Source organism: Euphorbia lathyris, chromosome 3 (assembly GCF_963576675.1).
Source record: "Euphorbia lathyris chromosome 3, ddEupLath1.1, whole genome shotgun sequence".
Classification (NCBI taxonomy): domain Eukaryota; kingdom Viridiplantae; phylum Streptophyta; class Magnoliopsida; order Malpighiales; family Euphorbiaceae; genus Euphorbia; species Euphorbia lathyris.
Window position 1 is genome coordinate 42,471,708 of NC_088912.1, and position 24,744 is coordinate 42,496,451.

Here is a 24,744-nt window from a genome sequence, read left to right on the forward strand (position 1 = left end):
TCAAATGCTGAAGATAGGACTACAGGTGCTTTGCGGCGCATTTGGAGTTACGATCTATATATGGTTCAAATGTTGTTTATGTTTAATGTACCTTTAATGGCGTTTTTTTTTTTGCTTTTAATAGTCTTTTTCTTGTCCTAGTGGACTATGTATTAGGCTTAGCTTATATGTATGTGAGGTTTTATTCCTTATTGGGTTCATTTGTACTTGCAATTTTATGAATTAATGATATATTAGCATTACTATCAAAAAAAAAAAAAAAGAATTTGTATTAAAGTAATGGAATAAGGTATCGAAATTGCTTTAAGGTTATTGAGGAAGTGTCAATTTGACATCCACGTATAAAATAACTGATGTTTATGAAATAGTGATTATAATTTTATAAACGATTGAGGTTAACTGGCATCATTTTATAAATGTGTGACCTTGGTGCTATTTTGGATGTGGGGTTAAATTGTTACTTCAATGAAATCGAATTCATGTTGGTATAAGGTTATTTTGAGTAGTTAAGGGTTTTAAATCATAAATCTCCAGTTTAAAAGACAATCTGAAACATTTATTTCTAGAAAAAAAGGGGATTTAATACAATCATGTGATATTTGAGAACTTGTGCAAAGGTTAATTAGTTGCCCTAAACTTTTAAAGGATTGATAACTTTTTCAATTTGGTTAAAATATCTTAATAGTTTCCTCAACTTGTTTAAAATGTAGTCTATCAATTATAAAGAAATAAATTATACTTGGAAAGTGTATTGCACGCGTTTTAAAAAATTCAAACGAATTGACACGTCAGTCACACATTGATACATACAAAAAAAGGGGGTTAATTAAAAAAAATTCAGTATGACATCAAATATTTCTTGGTACTTGAGCATAATTTTTGATGTTCCCTGCTCTCGTTATAACAACTCTTCCGTCCAATATACCAAATTAGTAAAATAAAGTGAATACTCTTTCTATTTTCCTGTGTGTCAGTCTAAATCGTTGTTTACGTGTGAATTTTTCCCAACCAGATTTTAGTTTGTTGAGAAACCTAAGAAGCCTTTCTCTTTTTGTTGAGAACAAGACTGATCGCAGAGGGATAAATGTAGAGGGAGGGAAATGCGAAGGTGGGGGGAAGAATCACTGCGAAAGAAACAAGACTGATTTTAGTGTTAGGTTTTTAATTTTCAATGTGATCCAGTGAAAAACGCAGAGGTGAGAATGCAATTGTTTTTCTCTATTATTTTCTAACTTGTATTAATGAATACACATGGCATGTGTTTACTAGTTCCAATAGTTGGAATTACAGTAGCATCGTATAGTTTCTCGATGTAGAGGTCACCTCTTCATTTTAAAATTCTCCTTTTAACATATTTCATGCTAATTTTTTATCTGGTACGTAATTTGAAATTTGAAATTTGAGAGTGAAATTCTTTTTGTTATTACACCTGACATAACCTTATGTAACCCCTGATAACAGATTATATGTACTTCAATGTTATATCACCCCTAGGTTTATATATTTTTTTATGTACAAAACTGAAATTAGATACCAAAATGTAAAACACACCAAGTTCAAATACCACAAATTAAACTGACTCAAGATTATTGTGAAAGATTAAAAATGATTATAACATGAAAAATAAAGCAATATTAGACTACGTTTATAGACATGGTGCAATCTTGGATTTCATTCACGAAATTAAGAAAGAACATATTCTGCCACTAATATATCAACGAGCCATTTCTTTTATTCCATCTGTAAAAATCAAACTTACACGATGTTAAGTATTTTCAATGGTTGATACCTTCTACCACTCAATATATATGAGACATCATCATTATAAATCATCCGGATTTAGAAGTGGAAGCTAAACAAGATTTAGACCTTCAGTTATTCAGACAGGAGCTTCTCCTTTGGAATAAAAGTAGAGAAAAATGGCTTGAAGCGGGGGATCGTAACTCGATCTATTTCCATCGCGCATATAAGGAATCACTCATATCTACAGGGAAGGTAATCAAGATGTGGATCGTTTTGCCTGTTTTGGTAAATCTGCGTCAGCGCTCCACTAGTGGCACTCTGCGTCTTATTTTTGCCAAGCTCATGTTTTCGATGACCTTTGTAATGTTGCTCATATTCGTTTCCTTTAATTTTCTCCATCTTTTGTAATTTTCTATTTTTTTTATTAATAATATTCAGGATTGGTTAAGTGCGTTAGGAGTGTCAACCTAGTTGGGATGTCTAACCTCTTAATCGCGTCCCAATCTTTCATTAAAAAAAAGTTTTTTTAATAAACTTCATTTTATTAACATTGACTTCAATGGTTAAATTCTATCACACGAGATCCACCAATTAATTAAATTCTATTATATTATTTTAAAAATTAAAAATATATTATAAAAATAAGGGTAAATAATTTATTAGTCCCCCAGTTTTTACCTAACACACTGTTTAGTCCCCCTATTTTGAAAAACACATTATAAGATCCCTAAGTTTTGCTAATATTAACCATTTGGTCCTTTTGTCTAGTTTTTTTAGATTTACAATCGTTATATTTTAGCATAAACATATATATATAAAATAACAGAGTAACATGGTCAACTTGTATTATACCATGGTTGTCCTAAAAGCTAAGATATGTCCGATTAAAAATCTAAAAAAATGTATAAAAGGACCACAAGGTTAATATTGGCAAAAGATAGAGATCTTAAAATGTATTTTTCAAAATAGGGGGACTAAACAGTGTGTTAAGTAAAAACTAGGAGACTAATAAATTATTTACCCTAAAAATAATCTAAAAGCTTAATAAACTACTAAATATCTATAGTGGTTGATAGTTGCCCAAGAGGGTAGAGTTTAATGAAAGAATATAACCTGAATTCATTATATTCCATCATTGAAGATGCTCTTAAATTGTTTTTCACATTAGGGTCATATTTAACCCAAACTCAAAATGGAAAAACGAAAGGCCCTATCTGGATTAGATTTTTACTCTCTCCAGCTCAAACCTTTTCCTTGTCCATTTCAATAAATACACATACTCTGCATCTTAGGACGAGGTTGGATACAATGCGATGATTATCCAATTGGCACGCTGCAAAATTGACCAGTAGCATTTTACAGATTAACCTCACGCAAATGTTTACAAAGAAATTGTAAATAATTCTAATCTAACCGCCTCTTCAATTTTCAATATTTCATTACATGTACTAAACAATGAATTGATAAGTACAAAATTCAATACAAACAATGGTTACTTTGTTTTCGTACGAACTTGAGATGAACAAATCATGAAATTGAATACTGATTCCTTCCTCAGTCGTGGGATGTGTATGTGGGAGATTTCTTTACCATGTATGTTTGTTGGAACTTGCTTTTGCTCTTTTCCAAACAATAACAACGCCATAAAGATCAGATGAAGCTAAGTAGTTTTCCCCGTGGTTCCATGCAACACCAATAACTGGAAATCGGTGACCCTGCCGTCACAAATCACCATTGATGAGAGTATGCTCATGAATATATTCAGCTAATAAAACCTAGTGCCTAAGAAAGCATTGATCACCTGTAACTTGTTAACACATGTATGCCTGGGCCGAGTTAAATCATAGAAGTATACATTAGAATCCTCACCTCCAACGACTGCATATTACGAAAGAAAATGTCAACAAAGAAAATCTCAGTTACCTTAGTCAGGTTCATAAAAAGGATACGATGACATTAGATTCGAGATAACCTATGTATTCTCCTTTTTCAAGAGAAAGCAGGGGACAGAAAGAAGCCCGAATGCTATGTATTCTTGGCGACAATTTGAGTGAGCACCGAATAGTCAAATAACCTTGAATTTCCAACGCCACACTGCAAATACCAGCATAATATTCTAAAGGCTCGATAATGCCTAAAGTAGCTAAACATGATATCAACAAACCTGAAGAAAGAAAGACTCCCGTCCTGAGTGCATGCCAGCAATACAGGGCCTCCTGCCAGCAGAGAAAAGCTTCGGTACTTCACAGTTGTCACAGGAGATTTAGTCTTGCTACTACTTCGATGACGGTGAGAACGCAATAATGCACCAGTGTGTGAATCCATGCTTACACAGTATACACAACCCTACATGTGCTACTCCATAAGCCAATGTTTCAAATAGCAGTGCATAGGAAAAATTGGTTATAATACATCTAAAAGCTACCTGGGCATCCCCACAGAAAATGAGTTGACCAGTATGATCATGATCCGTAGCAGTAACCTTAGCATCAAAGACAGACTTGCTAATGGTTCTGCCAGTACTGAAATTGAATACCTGGATACCAAGAAAGAAGGTCAGTCAATGGTCCATTTCATATATCAATATAGAGCAAGCCAGAATTACCAGTTAGTTGTTACAGAACTAAGTACAACCCTCATAGTTACAAATCCTGAGTTCCTAACTTGTTATAGCTCGAATATGAGCTCAGGCAAACAACATTAAAAGAAAAAAATAATTGTTACAGATCAGATATGAGAGCAGGAAAACAACATTTAGGAAAAAGTTGGCATCCATTTCTTATTAGTTGAGAAGTGAGATAGATCGATTTAATTAAAGATCAGATTGTTAAGCATGACCACATAGTCAGAATCAACACACCATCAGATAACAAATTGAAGTAAAAATTTCCGTACATTGCCCAAAATCATGACAATATAATATGCAAAGCAAAGTTTAAGGTAGTTACAGTAATTTCTTTGTTTTCATTCCCAACCGAGAGTAAGTTGTTATTTACCTGCATCAGAGAAGAAATTGCAAACCTTTTAGTGACCAATCAAATCGCAAATGGTGAAGACATAGAAGAATATATTTCTTTTTTAGTGATATAAACCCTACTGATGCACTCAATACACCACATAGAAACAAAGAATAAAATCAATGTAACAGAAAATATTGACAAGGGAACTTGTTCAAAAGCATACAACACTTTCATAGACAGTTCATTTATTGAAGAATGAATGAACTTAAATATGATTAAAAACCTCTAAAAATAAAATGGAACATATATTTTGCTGCAGCTTTTACAAAACACTAAGAACTGACAATAATAATTCAGATGGACCGAATCATTGCTGTGGACATATGAACACAATGTTTTATGTGAAAATGCTAACTAAATATTGAACATTAAAATAAATGAAAATATAACATTATGATTACTTACAGGGTGAAAACGAATACACAATTGTGAAGAGACTCCATATATAACTCGAATGCAAAGACCTTGTGATAATTCCCACACTCTTACTGTCTTATCCAATGATGAAGATGCAATGTACTGATTGTTCGATGAGAAGTCAAAATCTGAAAGTAAATTTATACTTTAGAAGCATGGCAAAGGCATAAAACATACTTTAGATCACTAGTTTAAAGGAGGAATACGGAAAAGCTTGCTTCATATGAATTCCATTTATATTCAACTCTTATCGTTGCCAATACAGTATGCTACTAAGCTCCCAGTCAAAATCCCATACTAGCCATAAAAAGGTCATATGTTATAACGGTTCAGAGAGAATGGAGCCAGACATGTAAATTAAAGTACTTGATATCTCTTCTTTTAAGGTAATTTTTGGTAGGTTGATTTCATATGTAATCACAATTTAACATATACAACAGATAAAAATTAAGGAGCGTGCTGTATCAAGAACAGACATCATAATTACAGATTTTGATGCCTGTAGATAATTGCACTACTCAAGGTTTTCGGAGAGGTACCTTCTGTGCAATGGAACCTTACTGTATCAAAGATACGAAACTATTTTAGACTTTTACATCACAATGTTAACAATGACACTGAAATCAGCAAGAGAGATGAGGCTGGCATAAGCCTTCCTAAAAGACTCACTATTTTTGTCAAGAGAACCGCCTCCTTCAGTCTCGATATCCCAAGTTTTTCTTTGCGGTCAAATACGCACCCAGTCTAGCATTCTTTAATCTATATGGTACAATTTCCCAACTTCTATGTCTCTCCAGCAATTAAGTTTTCTCAAGTCCTCTCTCTATAATATGGAATATAAGCACAATATTATTCCTTCAATAACTAATGTCCTCCCTTGGATTTTGTCAATAATTTAAAAAAATAAACATTTTAGGGCAGAGCTCGGTGACCAATATCTTAATCTGTAGAATGATAACTATCTGTATCGTGTATCTGTTACTTGCTCTTTGTTTCTGTGCCCAGATTTGGACCTTGAGACATTACAGCAAATAAAAGCTTAGAATGTATGGAGTATAAAACTAACAGCAGTCTGGAAATAAGATTATCATATATGGCGGTCTCAACTGTCCCTTTAATCATTGGTTAATCTTTGAGTTATCTCGTTTTTATGTGAGATATACAAAGGTCATATTGACTTATGTAACCTAAAACCAAATCCCCAAGAGATCCATCTAAAATCCCTTTAAAAGGGGAAAAAAAATGGCAATGATTCAATGAATGCCATATAATTTTATTTTATAAAAAAAAATGCAGAGACGAGAAATACAAATATTATTAACTAAGAAAAAGATTTCTGAATGTTCGTTATATAAGTCGCAGACGTTTACGTAAAGCTTGATATCAGTGCCCAATGTCAAATTACAGTGTTTGTCCTGTTACATTATGATGAAAATTTGAACTTTTTCAAGATCATGTTTCCATCTCTTTCTTGTAGTTTGCTGAATTCATATATGGATATCCTTCTCTAATCCAAAGATCACTATCAAATTGGTATTTGCTAACTAGAATTTACACATTCCACCATTTACATCAAGAACAACTGGCATGCCAAACCACATGATGCATTTTTGTGATACATAGACATGAGTTTAACTGCATCAGTCTAGGACACAAGAAAAGACCACAGAAACAATACCAGTTAACCAAACCTGTGACATCTTTTGAATGCCCCTTTAGATGTTTGAGGACTGAAGGTGGATCAGAGACAGTGCATACTGTCAGGGTTCCATCTGATGCCCCATAAGCAAGTAGATCAGAACTGGTGTGTCCAAACTTCAAAACCGTAACTGCATACAGGACCAATCAGGTTTATTTTCTTTTTCTAAGAATCAGAAAATACATTCAGAAGGAAAAGAAATTACAACATAGAGCTGTAGGAGTAAAATAAGATCAATACAAGCAAAATGGCCCCACAAGGACAAAACGGGAAAAAAGAAAAAGGCACTGCCTTCCTTGCTGAATCATACTTCAAAACATTAAAAAAAGGCAGCTGAAGTCAACTTTCCTACACTTACTCCACCATAAAGTAACATAGAGTTGAAATATTCAAAAGGTAAACCACAAGTACCAGCAGATTTGCATTGATCAAAGATGCAATGCATTCCAACAAAAGAATATGCTGGTTCAACGACCCCTCGACGACGTGGACGATCACCATCACTTACACTTGAGCTGAAGCTAGTTCTGCGAGTAGAGGATGGATTGCCAGCTACATTCTGCAAAGAAATTCACATTTGCAAGGAAGAAGAATAAATCAAAGATGTAAAGCTGCTTCATTCTCATGCAACTGATTTCAGTTATTTCAGATTTTTATTTATGATCAGATTTCTGGTGTAAGGATGAAAGTGCAGAAACAAAGGAAATAATTCCAAAAGTCAGCTGCAAGTTCACAATTACAAAAAGTAGGGAAGTCATCAGTATTATGCATGAATATATTCTTTAAAAACTTGTCATATTAAGTCTCAGGCAAACTTAGGTCATAAACTGACTATTTTTTAAGAAAATTCAATTATATAGAGACTTCTTATATCAGATTAATACAATGAATTGATACATTATGCCAGAGCATGAGTGTCAAAATTTGAACTACATACCCTGCTCGAACTCCAGCTCTCTGTCTCAAACAAGTATGACAGTGGACTTGGACATTGAGGCCATCGCCCACTGATGCATCAACCAGTAAATTACCCTGATGTCAGAATTGTATAAAAGCAAAAATTTTAAATAGCACTAAGAAATATAAAAACAAGTAGTGGTTCTTAAAATAAATGAAAAGATAATAATAGTGGTTGTAAAAGACCAAAGTAAAACAACATATATTATGCATCTGCAACTCATCTAAGCAAAAGGAAGAGTTTGCTTGATTTAAGATGCTTCAATTATTCACAAGTGCAGGCATCTAAAAAAAATGTTTCTTAGGCAAATATGCAAATGAGTTATGGCAATGAACATACAAACTCTGAGATGAGAGAGGAAGGAGGTTTTTAAATCATAGACAAAAACTATCAAATGTATTTTGACTGAATACTGACACAAAGATTCAAATTTCTCTAGTCATTATATGGCAAATGAACAAAATTTCCATACAATAACCAAGTGTCAATAATCTAAATAGTTATGTAACTAATGATGCTAATATAATATAGTCGACCTTCCAGACTTCAGCCAACCTGATCGGCTAATCTTAAGCCAGAAAACTAAATTCTGCCATCAAGTTTTGTCTCCTACCTATTGCATATCTTAATTCTAAAGAACCTATAAACATCTGTTTTGTTTAAGTAGTCATATGGTTTCCTAGATAACTTCTGAAGCTACTTGGTAGTAAAAAAAAGGAGAATTATTTTGAATCTTAGTACAATTTTTGACAATACTGGGATGTCAAACTCATAAGCAACTTCATTTTCAATGTACAATACATAGATCATAGCATAAAGTGATCCCATATAACAATGCAAAACTGTGGCAGTGTATGCATAGATAGATCATACCATACAGTGATCCCATATTAAGCATGCAAAACTATGGCAGCTAATCTAATATTGGAAACAAACACAGAGGTTGTAGAAATTTCAATATCAACCCTATACAATTAAATGATCCCATATTAAGCATGCAAAACTATGACAGATAATAAAATATTAGAAACTAACACAGAGGTTGTAGAATTTTCAACATCAACCCATACGTTAAGTCTTGACAGATTTTTATCACTCAAAAGGAGTCCAACATCCAATTGAACAAGGAAGAATAGGCAATCCCATTTTTATCACAATTTTCTCAGCTTTCAAGGGTTGAGAAATTCAAATTCCTTTAGAGTACACTTGTATAAACATGGATTTGATGTGAAATTTTTTTGGAATAGTGTTTCAAGTGAAAAGTTACAAACCCCTATATAATATCCAAATACTTAATCATTTAAATTCCTCTTCTATCTAAATGCATTGTTACTTATATATCTTCAATAAACTTTGTGTATATGTATAACATCAAGTTCTTACTGGACAATGTGAACATAATTAATTTTGATGATAATACACAAGATGTTTTCCTTATCAAAGTATGTTTACCTGTTCCCTGGAGTAAGCATTGGTTGGCTTTGCCAATTCCTTGGCCTGCGAATGTAATTACGATAGCTGACATATCCTTTTCCATTGCATCTCCAATCCTTCAAAGATAAATCAATGTGACAAGCTATTGTTTACATTTTCAAAGATGATGGAATAAAGCAAATAATTACTACAGTAATCACATATAAACAAGCACTCAGAATTCTACAGTTATTAGCGAAGCTTATTAGTTATGTTTATGATACTAACTTCTTATTTTTTTTATGAAAAGAGTCGAAAGGAAGCTGGTCATCAACCAATCCTGCAGCAAGCACAGCTCACATTGACTTCAACGAGTTTCAGGCAATGTTTTGTTATTTTTTAAGGACTTTCTGGATATTATAAACTAATTTTTAGTTATATTTCTGCCTCATATAAAAGGCTTGTAAAAGAACTCATGTTTCTAAGTTATGCTACCGATTTTAATCAAATTTTTAAAATTTAAGAAAATTACTCCGCATTGAACCTAATCAAAACTTCACTTGAGGTAACCAAGTGATTTTAACAAAGGTGGAGATTTTCCTAGCATTCTTGTGATTGATTTCTTTGTGTATGGGTTTCAAGAAAATTGTTCGTCAGGGTTCAAATCATGGAACCTCCTGCATCAGTCAAACCAATCAGAATTTCACTAGATAACAATGCAAATGATAAGATCATTTGAAGTATTATCTTTCTTTTTCTTCTCAGTTCTGAAATTCCTAGGTTCAAGATTGAACAGCCAACATGCTTCCATCACTCCTTGCTAAACATTTTCAACAAAAAATAATTGAAAATTATTATATAAATTCAGACGCAATTTCTCTGTACAAGGATGCAATCCTAAGTTCAAATTTGTTTAGGATCATGTCCTTTTCCGTAACAGTGAAAAATTTCGATGGATATGCACAGATGCAAGCCAATTTCAAAAATCAATCCAGATGATTGCATTGAGCTTAATGTTTGCACACGACAGTGAACTTCCATTCGTGGAATCCATAAATTGGAGCTGAAACTACGATCACCAAAAATGCTACAAATCATATATATTGATTGCCACAAATTCCAATCTGATCCTCTTTCAAATACACTATTAACATAAGACTTAAAGTTTAATGTCGCGATAAACATTAAAGGAAAAACACAACGTCATAGCGCTTCATTGAGCTCTCTAAACTAGCTCAAATTGCTCAGCTAGAGAGAGAGAGAGAGAGAGCTTACAATTCGGCGGCGAACACCGGACTCGGCTTTTCGATAGAGAAGAAGGCGGCGAATGCCGATGTATTCAGGATCAGAATCAGCAGGAGCAGGCTGAAGCAAGCAGCTGAACAACTCTGGATCTAGATCCTTGTTGGTGTCGTCAGCTTTGATTTCGTTTGGTGTAGTAGAGGTGTTATTTATCTCATCATCAATAGCTTCCTCCGACATTTTATGAAGGTTGGGGCGGATCCTTCATGAGAAAGGAAAAGCGTGAATTGATGTGAAGTGGAACTTTATTGATATCTGAAAATGGCAAAGCCCCGGTGATTAAGAAAATGCCTAGCGATGTTAAGATTTACTGGTTCCGTGGGCAAGAAATCAAGGTATGTTGCTTGGTTTTGGTTTTGGACTTTTGGTGATGGGTTGACCTTAACTTGTACAACTTATAAATATATAAATATTTGGGAGTTTTTTTTTTTTTTTTCTGATCCTCGTTCTAAAAAAATATAAATTGAGATACATGATATATTTTGTTATTTTAAATTGCAATGTTAACTTTTTTTTTTTTTTTTTTTTTTTGACAACAAAAGATTAATTCATTAATCGGTAATTAAAGCATTACAAATGAAAAGAGGTGGTTCATTTATCCACACCCCACGATCAGCACTAGAAACTGCCGCCCGAGCAAGAGCATGGGCTACAAAATTCGCTGATCTATGAACAAAACAGGTAGAAGAAGCTGCTATATCCTGTAATAAGGATTTGCAATCGTCGATAATCAAATCTAAAGCCGAATTGCCGTTAGTTTCTCGCCTAAGGGCATACACTAATAATTGTGAATCCGACTCCAACACATCACCAATCCATTCCTTTGTCTTCAACCAACTCAGTGCCTTGCGGAAGGAGAGGGCTTCGACGAGGAACGGATCAAATCGGCAGCGTAACAACCCGTTTTCGGCCGCAGCAAATGTCCTTTCTCGCTTAAGGGCATACACTAACAATTGTGAATCCGACTCCAACACAGCACTAGTCCATCCCTTTGTCTTCAACCAGCTTAGTGCCTCACGGAAGGAGAGGGCTTCGGCGAGGAACAGATCAAATCGGCAGCATACCAGCCCGTTTCCAGCTGCAACAAATGACCCCGAGCTATCCCGACAAATGAATGGGATTTTCATCGGGCGATCCGCGAGGAAGGAAACAATCAAGCTCCATGTTTTTGGTTTGGGTTGTGTCGCGGCGTCGTCTGGCTGGAGGATGAGACCCGTGGCGGATTCCTCTTCCAAGGTAATATGGGCACTCATATCAATCAAGGATTTCATTGTTTCAGTGAAGATGAAGGTGAGGTTGGGAAAGAGTTTGGGCCGCGGCGGCGGCTCGACAAAAGCGAGAGAGTCTAAAATTCTTAGGACGAGCCCCGTTCCGTTTTCCGATTCAAGAGTAATCTGACCGCAGAGATCAGTGATGGCTTCCATGACGAAGGAAGGAGAAGAAGATTGGCTGGGAGAACCGGAGCACCGGCGATGCAAAGATAGGGTTTGGTGAGGCGGCGGCGGCGGCTGTATGCAGGGACTCCACGCAATGTTAACTTTAATTACAACCAAAAGACTTTTATTTATATATATAAGTTATATTTACATATTTAGTAAACACGGTCTCTCCAAAATACAACCCTTTAAATTGAAACAATAAATTATATGTTAGATATTTTACGTTTTTTTATTAATTTGATAGTTTATAAACTAAATTAATTTTTAAGTTTATTTTACAACACTGCAATTTGATTTAAGGTATGTGTTTTATTATTATATAATATATTTGATTGTCATATGAACTTTATGATGTAATTTAAAATATTTTGTTTTGTAAAAATAATATCACAAGTACACTTTTAAAGTACAACTTTATTAGCAAAGCAAACACAAACATATTTTTATATATATATTGTCCTAAATATTTATATATAGCTTTATGTTTCGGTGGAGAACTATTTAGTGTTTATCATATAGTTCAATTTCAAATCCAAATAAGGAAATTATCACGTCATTAATTTTAGGCAAAATGCATAATAACTTTGAACTTTGAGGGTTTTAAAGATTAAGTCATTTATTGTTTATTTTTCCAGATTAAATCATTAACTTCTACGATATTAAGGATTAAATTGATCTTTGATTTTCACACATATTGAGTTCTTTATTAACAGCTGTATTAGTGTTAGAGATATTATTTTGTTATTAATATGTGTAAATGAGATATTTTGTATTTTGGTAGGTTTCTTATATTATGAGTCTTATTTTAGGTATTTTCTTGGGTGATTGGCGCGATTGATATCGTCTCGTATTCTTGCTTAGTAAGAATTTATTTTCCCCCTTATATATACTGGGGTGCTTTTGTGATTAATAATATACTGTGATTTGAAATTTGTCATGGCATCAACGCAAGGCTTTCTAGGGCTAATTATGATTCATTGACTCTTAAACAACTTCTTTTCTTTCCGACCTAGTGAGACACGACGAAAATAACAAGAAGAAGACCAACAGTACTGATGGTGGAGTGAATAAGGTAGACATAAGGTAGACATGACTTTCTTCTTTGGTTCGAACGAGCACCCAAGCATCATGATTACACTAGTGCAATTGTGCGACGACAACTATGATGAGTGGGTGAGAGCTATCCATATATCGTTGATATAAAAAAGGAAATGTGGCTTTGTAGAAAGGACTATCTCTAAGCCTACATCCTTTGAGAAATGAAAGGATTGGATTGCAATCCATTCCACGTTGATATTATGGTTTCTCAATGTAAATAACCCAAAATTGTGATCTACCTTATCCTACTGTGATGATGCTCAAGTTTTGTGCAAACACTTGAAGGATTGATCTTGTGTTGTTAATGGAACAAGATCATGTCAATTGAAGTCTTACTTGGAAGATTGCAAGCATTGTAAGAATGAGAGTGTTGTGAATTACTTTGGTCATTTTTCAAAACTGGAAGACGAATTACACTCCTTAATCGTGATTCTGGGTTTTGTATGAGGCGATTGCAAATGCAATCTTACTATCAAGTTCAAAAAATTGTGTGAACAGTTCATTGGTTCCTGAGTGGTCTTTATAGTGATTACTCAACCAAGATCCGCTTCCAAGTCTTATGGAGGCTTACAAATGAATCATTTAGGAAGAACATTTACTCAAAGGAGAATCTTCTTCCACCAAAGATAATCGTGACTCTATTATATCGTGACTCTATTATGGCTTTCACGGTGTAATCAGATGGGCAAGGTAAATCTCAATTCATTGACAATTTTAATAAAAAAAAGTTATACCCATTGCAATCGCGAAGGACATGAAGTGAGTACCTACTTTGAACTTCGTAGATTCTCCGAATGGTGGGTAGATCGACCACAAGGCGAGAAAAGTCATAGTCATGAAGGAGGGGATGTTGGACGTGGCTTGTGGAGGTGGTGCAATAAGTCATGGTGGTCGAGGTGTTGGCAACGCCCGTTCCTACTAATAAGACTACCACTAGTGATGCGATGAGTGCACAGGAGTTTAGAGAAATATGAACGACTTATTAGGAGCTTGTATATAAGTCGATTACCAGAGCAAATATTTCTTATTCGGTTTATATATTATCTCAGTTCATGCAACAACCTCGAGAGGAACATTGGGGAGCAACACTTCGGGTGGTGTGTTATTTGAAGAAAAATCTGGGTCAAGGCATTTTACTTTGAGGAGAAAGTGATTTGATATTGGAAGGTTGATGTGATGCAAATATTTCTTATTCGGTTTATATATTATCTCAGTTCATGCAACAACCTCGAGAGGAACATTGGGGAGCAACACTTCGGGTGGTGTGTTATTTGAAGAAAAATCTGGGTCAAGGCATTTTACTTTGAGGAGAAAGTGATTTGAGATTGGAAGGTTGATGTGATGCGTATTGGGCGATTTTTCTTCTTACATGTGAATCTTTATCTAGGTAGCTAGTGTTGCTTGGTTATTCTCCAATTTCCTAGAAAAAAAAGGAACAATACAAAAAAAATGCCATGTGGTTTCAGGTATAGACAATTCAAGGACTGTGGTATTTTTCTTCACAAAATAGTACCCGAGGTTTGATCCGTTAGCAAATTAGAGTTTTTTTACTCACATCGTTAATTGACTAAGGGAATTTTTGTCCATCCAATTACAATAGCCTCTAATAAATCAGTTGTTGATTTTTTTTTTAAACAATCGATTGTTAATATTCTAATTCTTATCTTTCCTTACGAACAATTCAAACTTTGGTTCAAAAAACAATTAATCTCACTCTTTCGCTTTTCCCAATACCTTAACCTTAACCTATAAATATGTCTTCCCAATATGATTTTTTTAGGGTTAAGGTGCAAAAATACCTCTAACGTTTTGGGTCAGGAGCAATTTTACCCCTAACATCTAAAATGGTGCAATTTTACCCCTAACGTTGGAAGCCAAGAGCAATTTTACTCCTAATGTTAATAAATTAGGTCAATTTCAGACACTATTATAGAACACATATATTTTTATTCGTTATTATGCACCAATTGCATAACAATTTGTTCTAAAAAAAAAGGATTTTATGCTTTTTATAATTTAATAATAGAATTTGAGATTAATATTTATAAATTCGGTAAAATTTTTGAATTTTTTTTTTGTCTAAGTCGTACAAAAAGACAGTATATTTTTTATTTTTTTATTTTTTTCACATCCCAATGTATGTTTGTGGTTTGTTACTGATAAAATGACACACGTATGAAGTGTAGATGATAAGATTCATTACCGAAAAGACAGTTTGGTGAATTATTTCTCAAATTGACCCAATTTATTAATGTTAGGGGTAAAATTGCTCCTGGCTTCCAACGTTAGGGGTAAAATTGCACCATTTTAGACGTTAGGGGTAAAATTGCTCCTGGTCCAAAACGTTAGGGGTATTTTTGCACCTTAACCCTTTTTTTATAATTGTTCTCCTTTTTTTTGAAAAAGTAATTGTTCTTCTTTTTGTGTTCTACTTAATTTAGTCATAGAGAATTGTCTCACAGTTCAAACATGGATGCAAATCATAGTTGACAATGAAAAGGGATGAGATGTCAATGTGGATTAATATCTCCAGTCAGATTAAAATGGATAAAGCAGAACATCTGAAGAAGGTTTGTTGGATGAAATTTGCTTATTTCCGAGCTCGTGCTGAATCAAGTAACCAATTAAGCAATACTAGAGAGACAATCAGAAAGAATATTGGCTATACAAATGGATGTTACAAAGAAAAAATTGCAAAATTGAGCAGTGAAGTGGGAAGGAACAAGAAGATTGCTTATTTTATTGTTAAAATTTTCTCTAATTTGTTGCTTGATCGTGGTTGGAATAGTTGTGTTGTATAAAGTATAATAGGATGATGGGTGGCAAATTTGGTTTGCTTGGAATGTAACTATTATGTAATATGGATTTAGCATGTGAACTGTTTGTTGAAATGTCTGATTAACTTAAATTTTAACCACATTTTACTGATTTTCTAGTATTATATGTAAATAAATTTTGTCCTAAATTACACTCCAGGAACTTAAAATTCACAAACAAACTTTCTTTCTCTCAACTTCATCTTTGTGATCAAGTTTATGCATCTAAACATTCATTCATTCTATCAATTAAAGCCACTTGTACATATTTGGTTTTGTATATATTCTTAACTGCATACATACTACATACTACATAAGGAAATATTGGATGTGCTTGTTTATATCAGCAACTGAAAAATCCGTCCATACTTGTATCCCATCAACTTAAAAATTGCTCAGCAACCTATTATGTTAGCTGCAATCATTTTGACTTCTGAAATAGAATGCTAATTATATAACACATTTTCATTATTTCTCAAGATTTGGATGCACTGTAAATCTAATTTATTTTTGCCATTTTTTAGAACTTAATTTTTTTATAACATTCAAGTCTATCATCTATCCGAGACACCATCAATTTTAACAATCCTCAATTGAGATCCCCTGACAATTTAAAACAATTCATCTGGATTCCAATAGTGTTCTGTAAAAATTCAAGTCCATGAGATCTCAAGACATTTAGCACTGAAACATTCGAGTAAATGTTGTAGACTCTGCTATAACGGAACTGATTATATAAACAATAATAACCATGAAACCAAAAACCACAAAACATTTTCCTTAAAACAAATTTTGACCTTGTTATATTCGGCAATTAAGAAACTGTATCAACACTAACGTTTTAAAAACTAATTTACACACAATTATTCAAAACTCCATATTTAGATCAAATCCAAAGCAATAAAGAATTAGTTAAGCAACCCATAATCAGGTCAATCATTTGTCTGTGTCTTCAAAACTCAAAAAATAAAATAAAAAGTAACCAAATTAATGCCATTCAATATAGCATTACCGAAACATGCCATTGTAAATAGGTTGTACAATCTAAATAATGCCATTGTCTATTAAAAGTAACTAAATGATGTTATTATCTGCTATTGTCTATAGAACAATCTAAAAAAAATTCCATTGTTAATAGGAAATGCAAAATATTCATCCCTCCAAAACACAATTATTTCTTATTATTGTTAAAGACTCCTAAACGAAAAGCTAATCCAGCTAGTTGAGAGGTTCTGGTGCATCAATTGAAGGACCTATTTGTCTGGGAGGTTGAGACACTTGGTGCTCTATAATTATGGGCCACTGGTGCTGGACTCATTGGTAGATTTTGAGTCGGCCTCACTAGTGGAGTTAGAGTCATTCTTGGTCTATCACTATTGATATGTCTCCTTCCCTGTCAACATAAGTAAACACTAAAAAACACAGTAATATAAGAAAAACTAAAAAACGCTATAATAAATTACCAAATTACCATGTTGGATACATGTTGGCTCTACACAATCCTAATATGATCATCACACTGAAACTGCATATGCATTGTTGGATTAGCTTGTGAAGATCTTATATTATCTGTTACATCCTATATCAATGAAAAATAATACAGTTAAATGATATACAACTCTAAATATTAACATAATAACAAATGTCACCTGATTAGGTTGACTAGTTGAAGCAAGATTATTTGTACTCCTTGGTCCACCCCTTCTTCGTTTAGGACTCTCCTGTATTAATATAACTTGATTAGAGCTTATCATTTAAAAAAAACATAACAATTTTAACAATAATTCTACATGGCTTGACGTATTCTGATCCATCTTCTTAGTTTTTTCCTTCCGAAGCCTCCTCTGCCATGATGTCTTCCATGTTACAACAGCCTTACACCCTCTTGAATTATGTCCAACTCCCTTACAATTTCCACAAACAACATTTCCTCCTGCTCTGGAAACCTTATATGGATTTCTTGGTTCATCTGGTTTTCTCATCCTCTTCTTTTTAGGTCTACCAGGTGGTTTCTTCACAATCCAAGGATTGACATCAAGCCACTCAGTTTTCTCCCACTCCTCTTTTGATGGTATAGGCTTGAACATATGGTTATACACAGCTAGACATGTTTTTTTTTCAAGAAGTAATTATCAACATATCCCTCAGGCTCCTCCCTATTAGTATAAATTACAGAAACATCATGCTTACAAGGGATGCCAGAAATCTCCCATAACCTACAAGTGCAAGTTTTTGTTGCAAGGTTCGCTGCCACAGTTGTGTCACCACATACCACTTCATAAATTTTCTCACATACCGGTGTACAGAAACAATTTCTACTAGCATATTTGATCTTCTCAAGCAATTCCTGATATTTTGGGCATATATTGTTGGTCCCTTATAACGTTACAAGTATAGTTCCAATGGGGGGTTAGGAACAATTTAAAAAAAAAATTTGTTAGGGCAGACTTCTTTTTCGTGAGAAAAAGGTTTTAACAGCGGCGCTGAGTGAATAGCAAGATACTGGCTTAGTCAACTGGTGACTAGGTCAGTTTCTTTACTTGAGTCAGGAGATAGCACTTAGAGTCTATTCCTGAGCTCAGATATTCAATGCGCACAACTCAGCTTGACCTCTTTACTTGGTCAGTTTTTGTTTAAGCAAGCAATAAATATATAAAGGAGTTTAAGGTTAGAAATATGTTACTCAGCAGATTTATCCAGGTTCGGCCTCCAAGCCTACGTCCTGTCCCCGGAACACGTTTCGAGATTTCAAATTCTCTACTGAGCTCTTTAATGGTAGAGCATCAAACCTTTTACAATCTTAGAAACTGAGTATAACAAGAGTACCTTCCTCTATACCTCTACTCAATCCTAATCTCTCGCTGAGTACTATAACCGAGTACTCAGCCTCTCCTTTCTAATCTCTAGAAATGATAAGTGTTTGTCATAAACAACGATTGCTAAGACACCTTAGATGATTGAATAATCACTATAGACTTTTACACAAAAGATATGAAATTTAGTGTAAGATTGCTTTGCTTTTTCTTGCAGAACTTTGCGTAGAAATTTGGTCAGCGTAATGGCTTGATCAAGTTCTGTGTTGAATGAAGCAACTGAAGGGCTCTATTTATAGAGACGTCTGAGGCATCGGTCATTTCGAATTTCGAAATAACCGTTGGAGGGAAACGGCTTCCTGTCGTTGTCACCCAGTCTTGCTCAGAGCTCTCGGCCAATCAGATTTGAGTATCTTCTGTCCTCGGTCAGCTTTTGGTCAGCTCGGCAGAATGTCTCTCCATTTATGGTAAGGTCAACTAGACAGCATTCTGTGTCTTCTGAATTTTACCCAAAGTGGAAACACTTTGTCTAGAAGTTGTTCTTGCTCAGCTGCTGTCTTGTACTCTTTGTCGAATCAACTCAGCAGCTTCGTCCTGAAGTTGTTCCACGAAGGTCTTCTAGATCCTTCTTCCGCTGAGCTGCGTTTTGTACATAACGACAACGTTTTGACATACGCGGGCCGAGTTGCTTTAAACTGTTTGACTTGGGCTTTTGACTTCCGTATTAGGCTTTGGGCCTTTTAATCTTTGTGTCTTATAAACAATTTAACTCAACATTGAACAAACACATTAGTAGAATAAATCAAAACATTTAAACTTAGTGTGTTTAGAATATTTTTTAATTACACTTAAACAATTTTGTCAAATCAAAATTATGTGGAAAGGTGTTTCAACATATATTACCTTTGTACTTTTGCATTCCAGTAAGCTTACTATAATGTTGTTTCATCAGCCTCTTCCTTATCCATTCACACATTGCGACAATAGGTAGATCTCTTGCAGCCCTTATGTATGAATTGAAAGATCCACATAAATTATTTTGCAAGGCATCTGACTTAGTGTGTGTGGAGAAGTAACATCTAACCCATGTTTTTGGCCTACCAAAGTCATCCATTAACAACTGTAAAAACCAGGACTAAGATTTTTTGCACTCTAAATCAACACAAGCCATTGCCAAGGGAAACATATTCTCATTTCCATCTCTTCCAATGGCACAAAAAAGTTGACCTCCCATTGAACTCTTTAAAAAACACCCATACAAACATATTAATGGTCTTAATCCTGAGAAATAACCCTATTTTTGAGCAGCAAGCCTCATATACATGTATTGAAATACAATAATCTCCTTTCGTAGCCTTGAGATATTTTCCAGCTCATCCTCATTCTGATTTACATTCTCACTTTCTCCAAGTGTCAATTCAGTTTTTAATGTCACCATGCTTCCAGGATTTGTTACATGAATTCTCTCTGCATAATCATACAACCTTTTATATTATTCTATTACATCTCCTTGAATTTTTCTTGAAGATCGTCTTCTTGCTCTATAACATTTTGACATTGTTACCTCTGCTCCAACATCCCTTTTTACTTTTTTCACCATTGCATCTACACCCCAATTTGGATTGTCTCTTAAATCTTCCATATAATTCTCAAATATATATTCAGAATTAACAAGACGATTTATGTATTGCCTTGGACACATGCCTGGACTTTGAAGCTACATTTCTCGCTATCCTTGCATGCAACACTGATCACAAATTTACAAGTTTTCTTGTAAACATAGTCGAAACCTTTTTAATAGCCCATTCTCTAAGTACTTTTCTAAATACATCTGACACTGTGAATTTCATTCCAATACATAATTCAATATTTTGCTCATTATATTCAACATTTTATGCTTGCCCTTCAGTGTCAGATCCTTGCAAACTAAACAAATCATCATCTAAGTCCTTGGCAACTTCATTAAATTCTCTCATATCATCTTCATTCAGATCTTGGCCATGTTGCTCTCTGTTCCTTATTGGTCTAGGCTGAGCTGCATTTTGTAGTACACCAATTTCACCATCAATACCAGTTTTGTTGACACCAAAAATGTCATCATCTGAGCCTTCAAAATCATCATACAGCCAACTTGCCTCACTCAAATTTGAATCAGTCTCTACCTCTGAAAATTGATCTTCGCTAACATTGTAATCACTATCTATAGAATCATCACTCAAATTAGTGAGATTTTCCATATCACCAATATTTTGTCTCTTATCAGCATTTTGATTATCTCCTATAACATCTTGCCACTCATCACCATTCTGATAATCCATTATATCATTGGCATCCTAACTTTTGCATTGCTTTCCACTTCTTCAACAGATGTGTATTTGTGTGCAATTATTGTGGCAAGTCAACATGTCTTGGGCATTCTTATCATTGCAAATTTCTTCATACTTTACCTGACCATAATGCGTCTTTTGATACCACATTCGACATCCATCTTTGTACTTAGGGACGAATACATGATTTATACACAATGGGGGCAAACTATATATACATGTAAAAAAATTGCACAAACAAATTATTCATAATTGAAATATCTAAGTCTTACTTACACTAAGAATCTAATAAATTCTCATTCTAGAAGGTTTTACGCCTATATTTTATAGGCTTAATACAACAAAAATCTTTAAATTTATCCAAAAAGCTTGATTAGTCCCCTGGATTTAAATTGTGTCTCGTTAGCTCTTTAAAATAAACTATTGGTCGCATGAATTTATTTAAAGTGGTCTATTGGCCCCTGAATTTGCTTATAGTGATTCATTTACGCCTTAAACTTGTTTAAAGTGAATAAATTGCAATTTTTCTAAACCATTAAAAAAATCAAAACTTCAAAAATAAATACCTAATTCGCGATTCTAAATTTTTAAAACAAATTAACTTTATGTTTTATACATTTTGCTGGTGTTTTTATAGATTTAAGAACTTAATAATAGCATTTCAAACAAGTTTAAAGAGACTAAAGTGGCATTATGTGAAATATCTCACAATTTGAAGTCTGACAATTTACAAAATACATGAATAAAAATTAGCAACTCATGTGAGTCTTACGATTTACAAAGTGCAGGAACAAAAATAAGTTATGTAAATGAATTATTCACAGTCAAATATTATAGGTTTGGGCTTCAACTTCTTATCTAGTTTAGAGAGGTGTATTGATTATAATGTCAGCCATCATTAATTGTTCTTTTCTTGCTCTTATGAATTCTTTTACATTTTCATATCTGTTCTTGTCTTCATCAAACAATTTTCATTCAGGAATGTAAAACATCAAAGAAAAATACATAAAAATTAGTAAATAACACTTCATAGATAATAAGAAATTAACAGAACAGAACATCAAAATACATAACAAAAAAGGAATTAAAACCATATTTCAAATCAAATCAAACCAGAACATCCCACTTGTTGTTCGAATCGAAGAAGAAGAACCCATTCGGAAATTACCCAAAACAAAAGTGGAAGTTGTTCCAACCTCCTGTAAATTTTAGGGTTTTGAATTTTAAATTTAAAGAGAGACATGGATTAGGGATTCTGTGGTGAGATAGAGAGGGATGGAGAAACATCGGAGAAAGACATGAAAAGGGCTCCTTTTGTGCTGCTACAAATTAGATTTAGGTCAATTTTAATTTATTATTCTCAATAAACAAAACGACGTCGCTTTGTGAACTAAAAATCAGAAAGCAGAAACAAATCTATCTCCTTCTTCTTCGTTCAGCAGCCACAATCAAAAGCAAGCTTCAACAATGGTGTCTCTTATATCTGGGCAAACTAAAAAATTGAAAAATTAACACCTGGGGTTTTATAGATTGCTAGATCTCAGTGGGGGCAAGTGCCCCCACTGTAGATCGGTCCCTGTTTGTACCCTAAATATTTGAAATGTCCGAACAACTCAAAGTATGATATAACATCAATATCTGGAGTAATAGTCACAAATTCACACCCCTTATATACTAATGAATTCTCATTAGTTAGCCAATTACCCCCATGATGAAGTAATAATTCCACAAGATTAGTCATTTAACTGGAAACAAAAAAGCACATTGAAAAAATTAAAATGTATACATTAAACCCAAAAATAAATAAAATAAACAATAATATTAAGTTAAATTGAAAACTCAATATATAGTAATTATATAATATAACAAAATGTAAATAAGAACCTCATCTTCAAATAAGAACAGAGGATGAAAAATGTATAGGCTAAAAGAGAGAACTGTATGTTTGATGTTTTAATTATATGGTTATTCTCTTCCTTTCTAATTCCAAGTTTACCTTAAATCACATTTGAATTGCTTTACCCCTAAATAAAACTATATATATATTATTAAGGGAAAAGTACAAAAATAAACCTCATAGTTACACTTGTTTTTTATTGCAGCATTGTGGTTTAAAAATTTACAAAATGGTACCTTGAGGTTCATTCCGTTAGCAAACACATACCAAATTGACAAAATGTGTTAAAAATCAAAGGGAAAAGAGTTAATTTGGTTCTTATATTTATTTATTTTATAAATTAACACCTCTTATTATCTAATTATCACAAACAAACCCCAAAATTAAAAATAAAAATCAAATACACCTTCTTCTCCATCTTTCTCTAATTTCTTATTTTTCCTCTTCTTTCTCACTCTTCTCTCTCTAAAAATACAAAATCAATTTTTTTCTATCTCAGCAACTGGAGAGCTTAAAGATGAAGAAAAAGTTTGAAAAGCACAACTTGGTGCCTTTTTTTGCGGCAATGACAATTCATGCAAATGCATTTCCAGAAGCGACCTAGTGGAGTGAAGGGGAAAGAAAGGCAATGAATAACTTTTGGCTGTTGTTAGTTCGAGCTCTACCGCCTGATGTAATATTCATGGGAATTGGGAGTACTCAATTGGACCTCAGTATGTTGGCAATTGTACGAGCGAAATGAGATTGGTTGGAGCTCTTAGAGAGATTTTGGCTGGAGGTCACCTTAGATATGAAGAAGCCCAAGATGTTCTAAAGGAGGTCCTTCCCCTGAAAGTTGATGACAATGATTGCGCAGGAGTTAGTGAGTCTTTGCTTTCAACGTTTTTAATTGGCCAACATATGAACAGGGAAACAGATCGCGAGTTGAAAGCATATTGTCTTGCATTCGACAATGAACATGGTAAACGTGATGATTGAATTGTTGTTTTGTGTGGTACAATTTTTGATGTGCTTATGGGGTTATCTCCATCTCTTTTTGTTTTATAGATTTGTTATTTATCATCAATAAGAATAAGACGCTATGATTTTAACTTAATATTCAGATTATGTTACCTATTATATAAATCAAAGTTGATTTTGTATTTTTAGAGAGAGAAGCGATAGAAAGAAGAAGAAAAATAAGAAATTAGAGAAAGATGGAGAAGAAGCTGTATTTGATTTTTATTTTTAATTTTGGGGTTTGTTTGTGATAATTAGATAATAAGGGGTGTTAATTTATAAAATAAATAAATATAAAGACCAAATTAACTCGTTTTCCTTTGACTTTTAACACCGTTGGTCAATTTAGTATGTGTTTACTAACAGAATGAACCTCAAAGTACCATTTTGTAAATTTTTAAACCACAAGGCTGCAATCAAAAACAGGTGTAATCACAAGGTTTATTTTTGTACTTTTTCCTATTATTAAATATATAGAATTCAATTGATACTTCGTAGGTATAGGTTCAAGAATTGAGTTTCAAACCTTACAAGCACTCACAATTTCATCTATGAAACTTGAACATGATTTTCGTTGTTATTAAACTTATCGTATTCTCCAAATTAATTGGTGGAACCGTGTCCTCCAACTTGAAATTTTACTTTTCCTTGCAATCACGATATCCATGTCTGAACTATAAGAACTTGAGTCAATCTATCTTTTACTATTTAATGGAATTGAGAAGATGAATAATCAGGCTGTAGGATGAAGAATTACTCTATTAGCTTTAAGATACAAACAAAAAAGAAAAGGGTTTGATGGA

The 24,744-nt window shown here is 33.7% G+C and overlaps 1 protein-coding gene across 2 annotated transcripts; it reads right to left on the bottom strand.

Moving 5' to 3' along the window:
* Positions 1-3,074: 3,074 nt before the first annotated feature.
* On the bottom strand, positions 3,075-10,915 carry LOC136223022 (uncharacterized). 2 transcript variants are annotated; one of them, XM_066010802.1, is made up of 12 exons: positions 10,526-10,915; positions 9,290-9,387; positions 7,817-7,886; positions 7,291-7,438; positions 6,872-7,009; positions 5,169-5,308; positions 4,692-4,739; positions 4,169-4,279; positions 3,908-4,089; positions 3,716-3,837; positions 3,545-3,621; positions 3,075-3,458 (listed from the first exon to the last, which is right to left on the bottom strand). In XM_066010802.1, the coding sequence occupies exons 1-12, from the start codon at positions 10,730-10,732 to the stop codon at positions 3,330-3,332; spliced, it is 1,470 nt and encodes a 489-aa protein (XP_065866874.1). In that variant the 5' UTR covers positions 10,733-10,915; the 3' UTR covers positions 3,075-3,329. The 2 variants fall into 2 exon arrangements, 1 of the variants encoding a protein (XP_065866874.1); XR_010685789.1 differs by lacking the exon at positions 3,075-3,458 and having other exon boundaries at positions 3,544-3,621; positions 3,716-3,859.
* Between the last annotated feature and the right edge of the window lie 13,829 nt (positions 10,916-24,744).

What these genes read in the sequence shown, in the direction of transcription:
- LOC136223022 (XM_066010802.1), bottom strand. Translation starts at nt 10,732, where the DNA reads ATGTCGGAGGAAGCTATTGATGATGAGATAAATAACACCTCTACTACA. An exon ending in TTTTCTGTGGGGATGCCCAG is followed by an intron (nt 4,090 to 4,168) that starts GTAGCTTTTAGA and finishes TAGCACATGTAG; the next exon opens with GGTTGTGTATACTGTGTAAG. An exon ending in CATGTGTTAACAAGTTACAG is followed by an intron (nt 3,459 to 3,544) that starts GTGATCAATGCT and finishes TTGTGACGGCAG; the next exon opens with GGTCACCGATTTCCAGTTAT.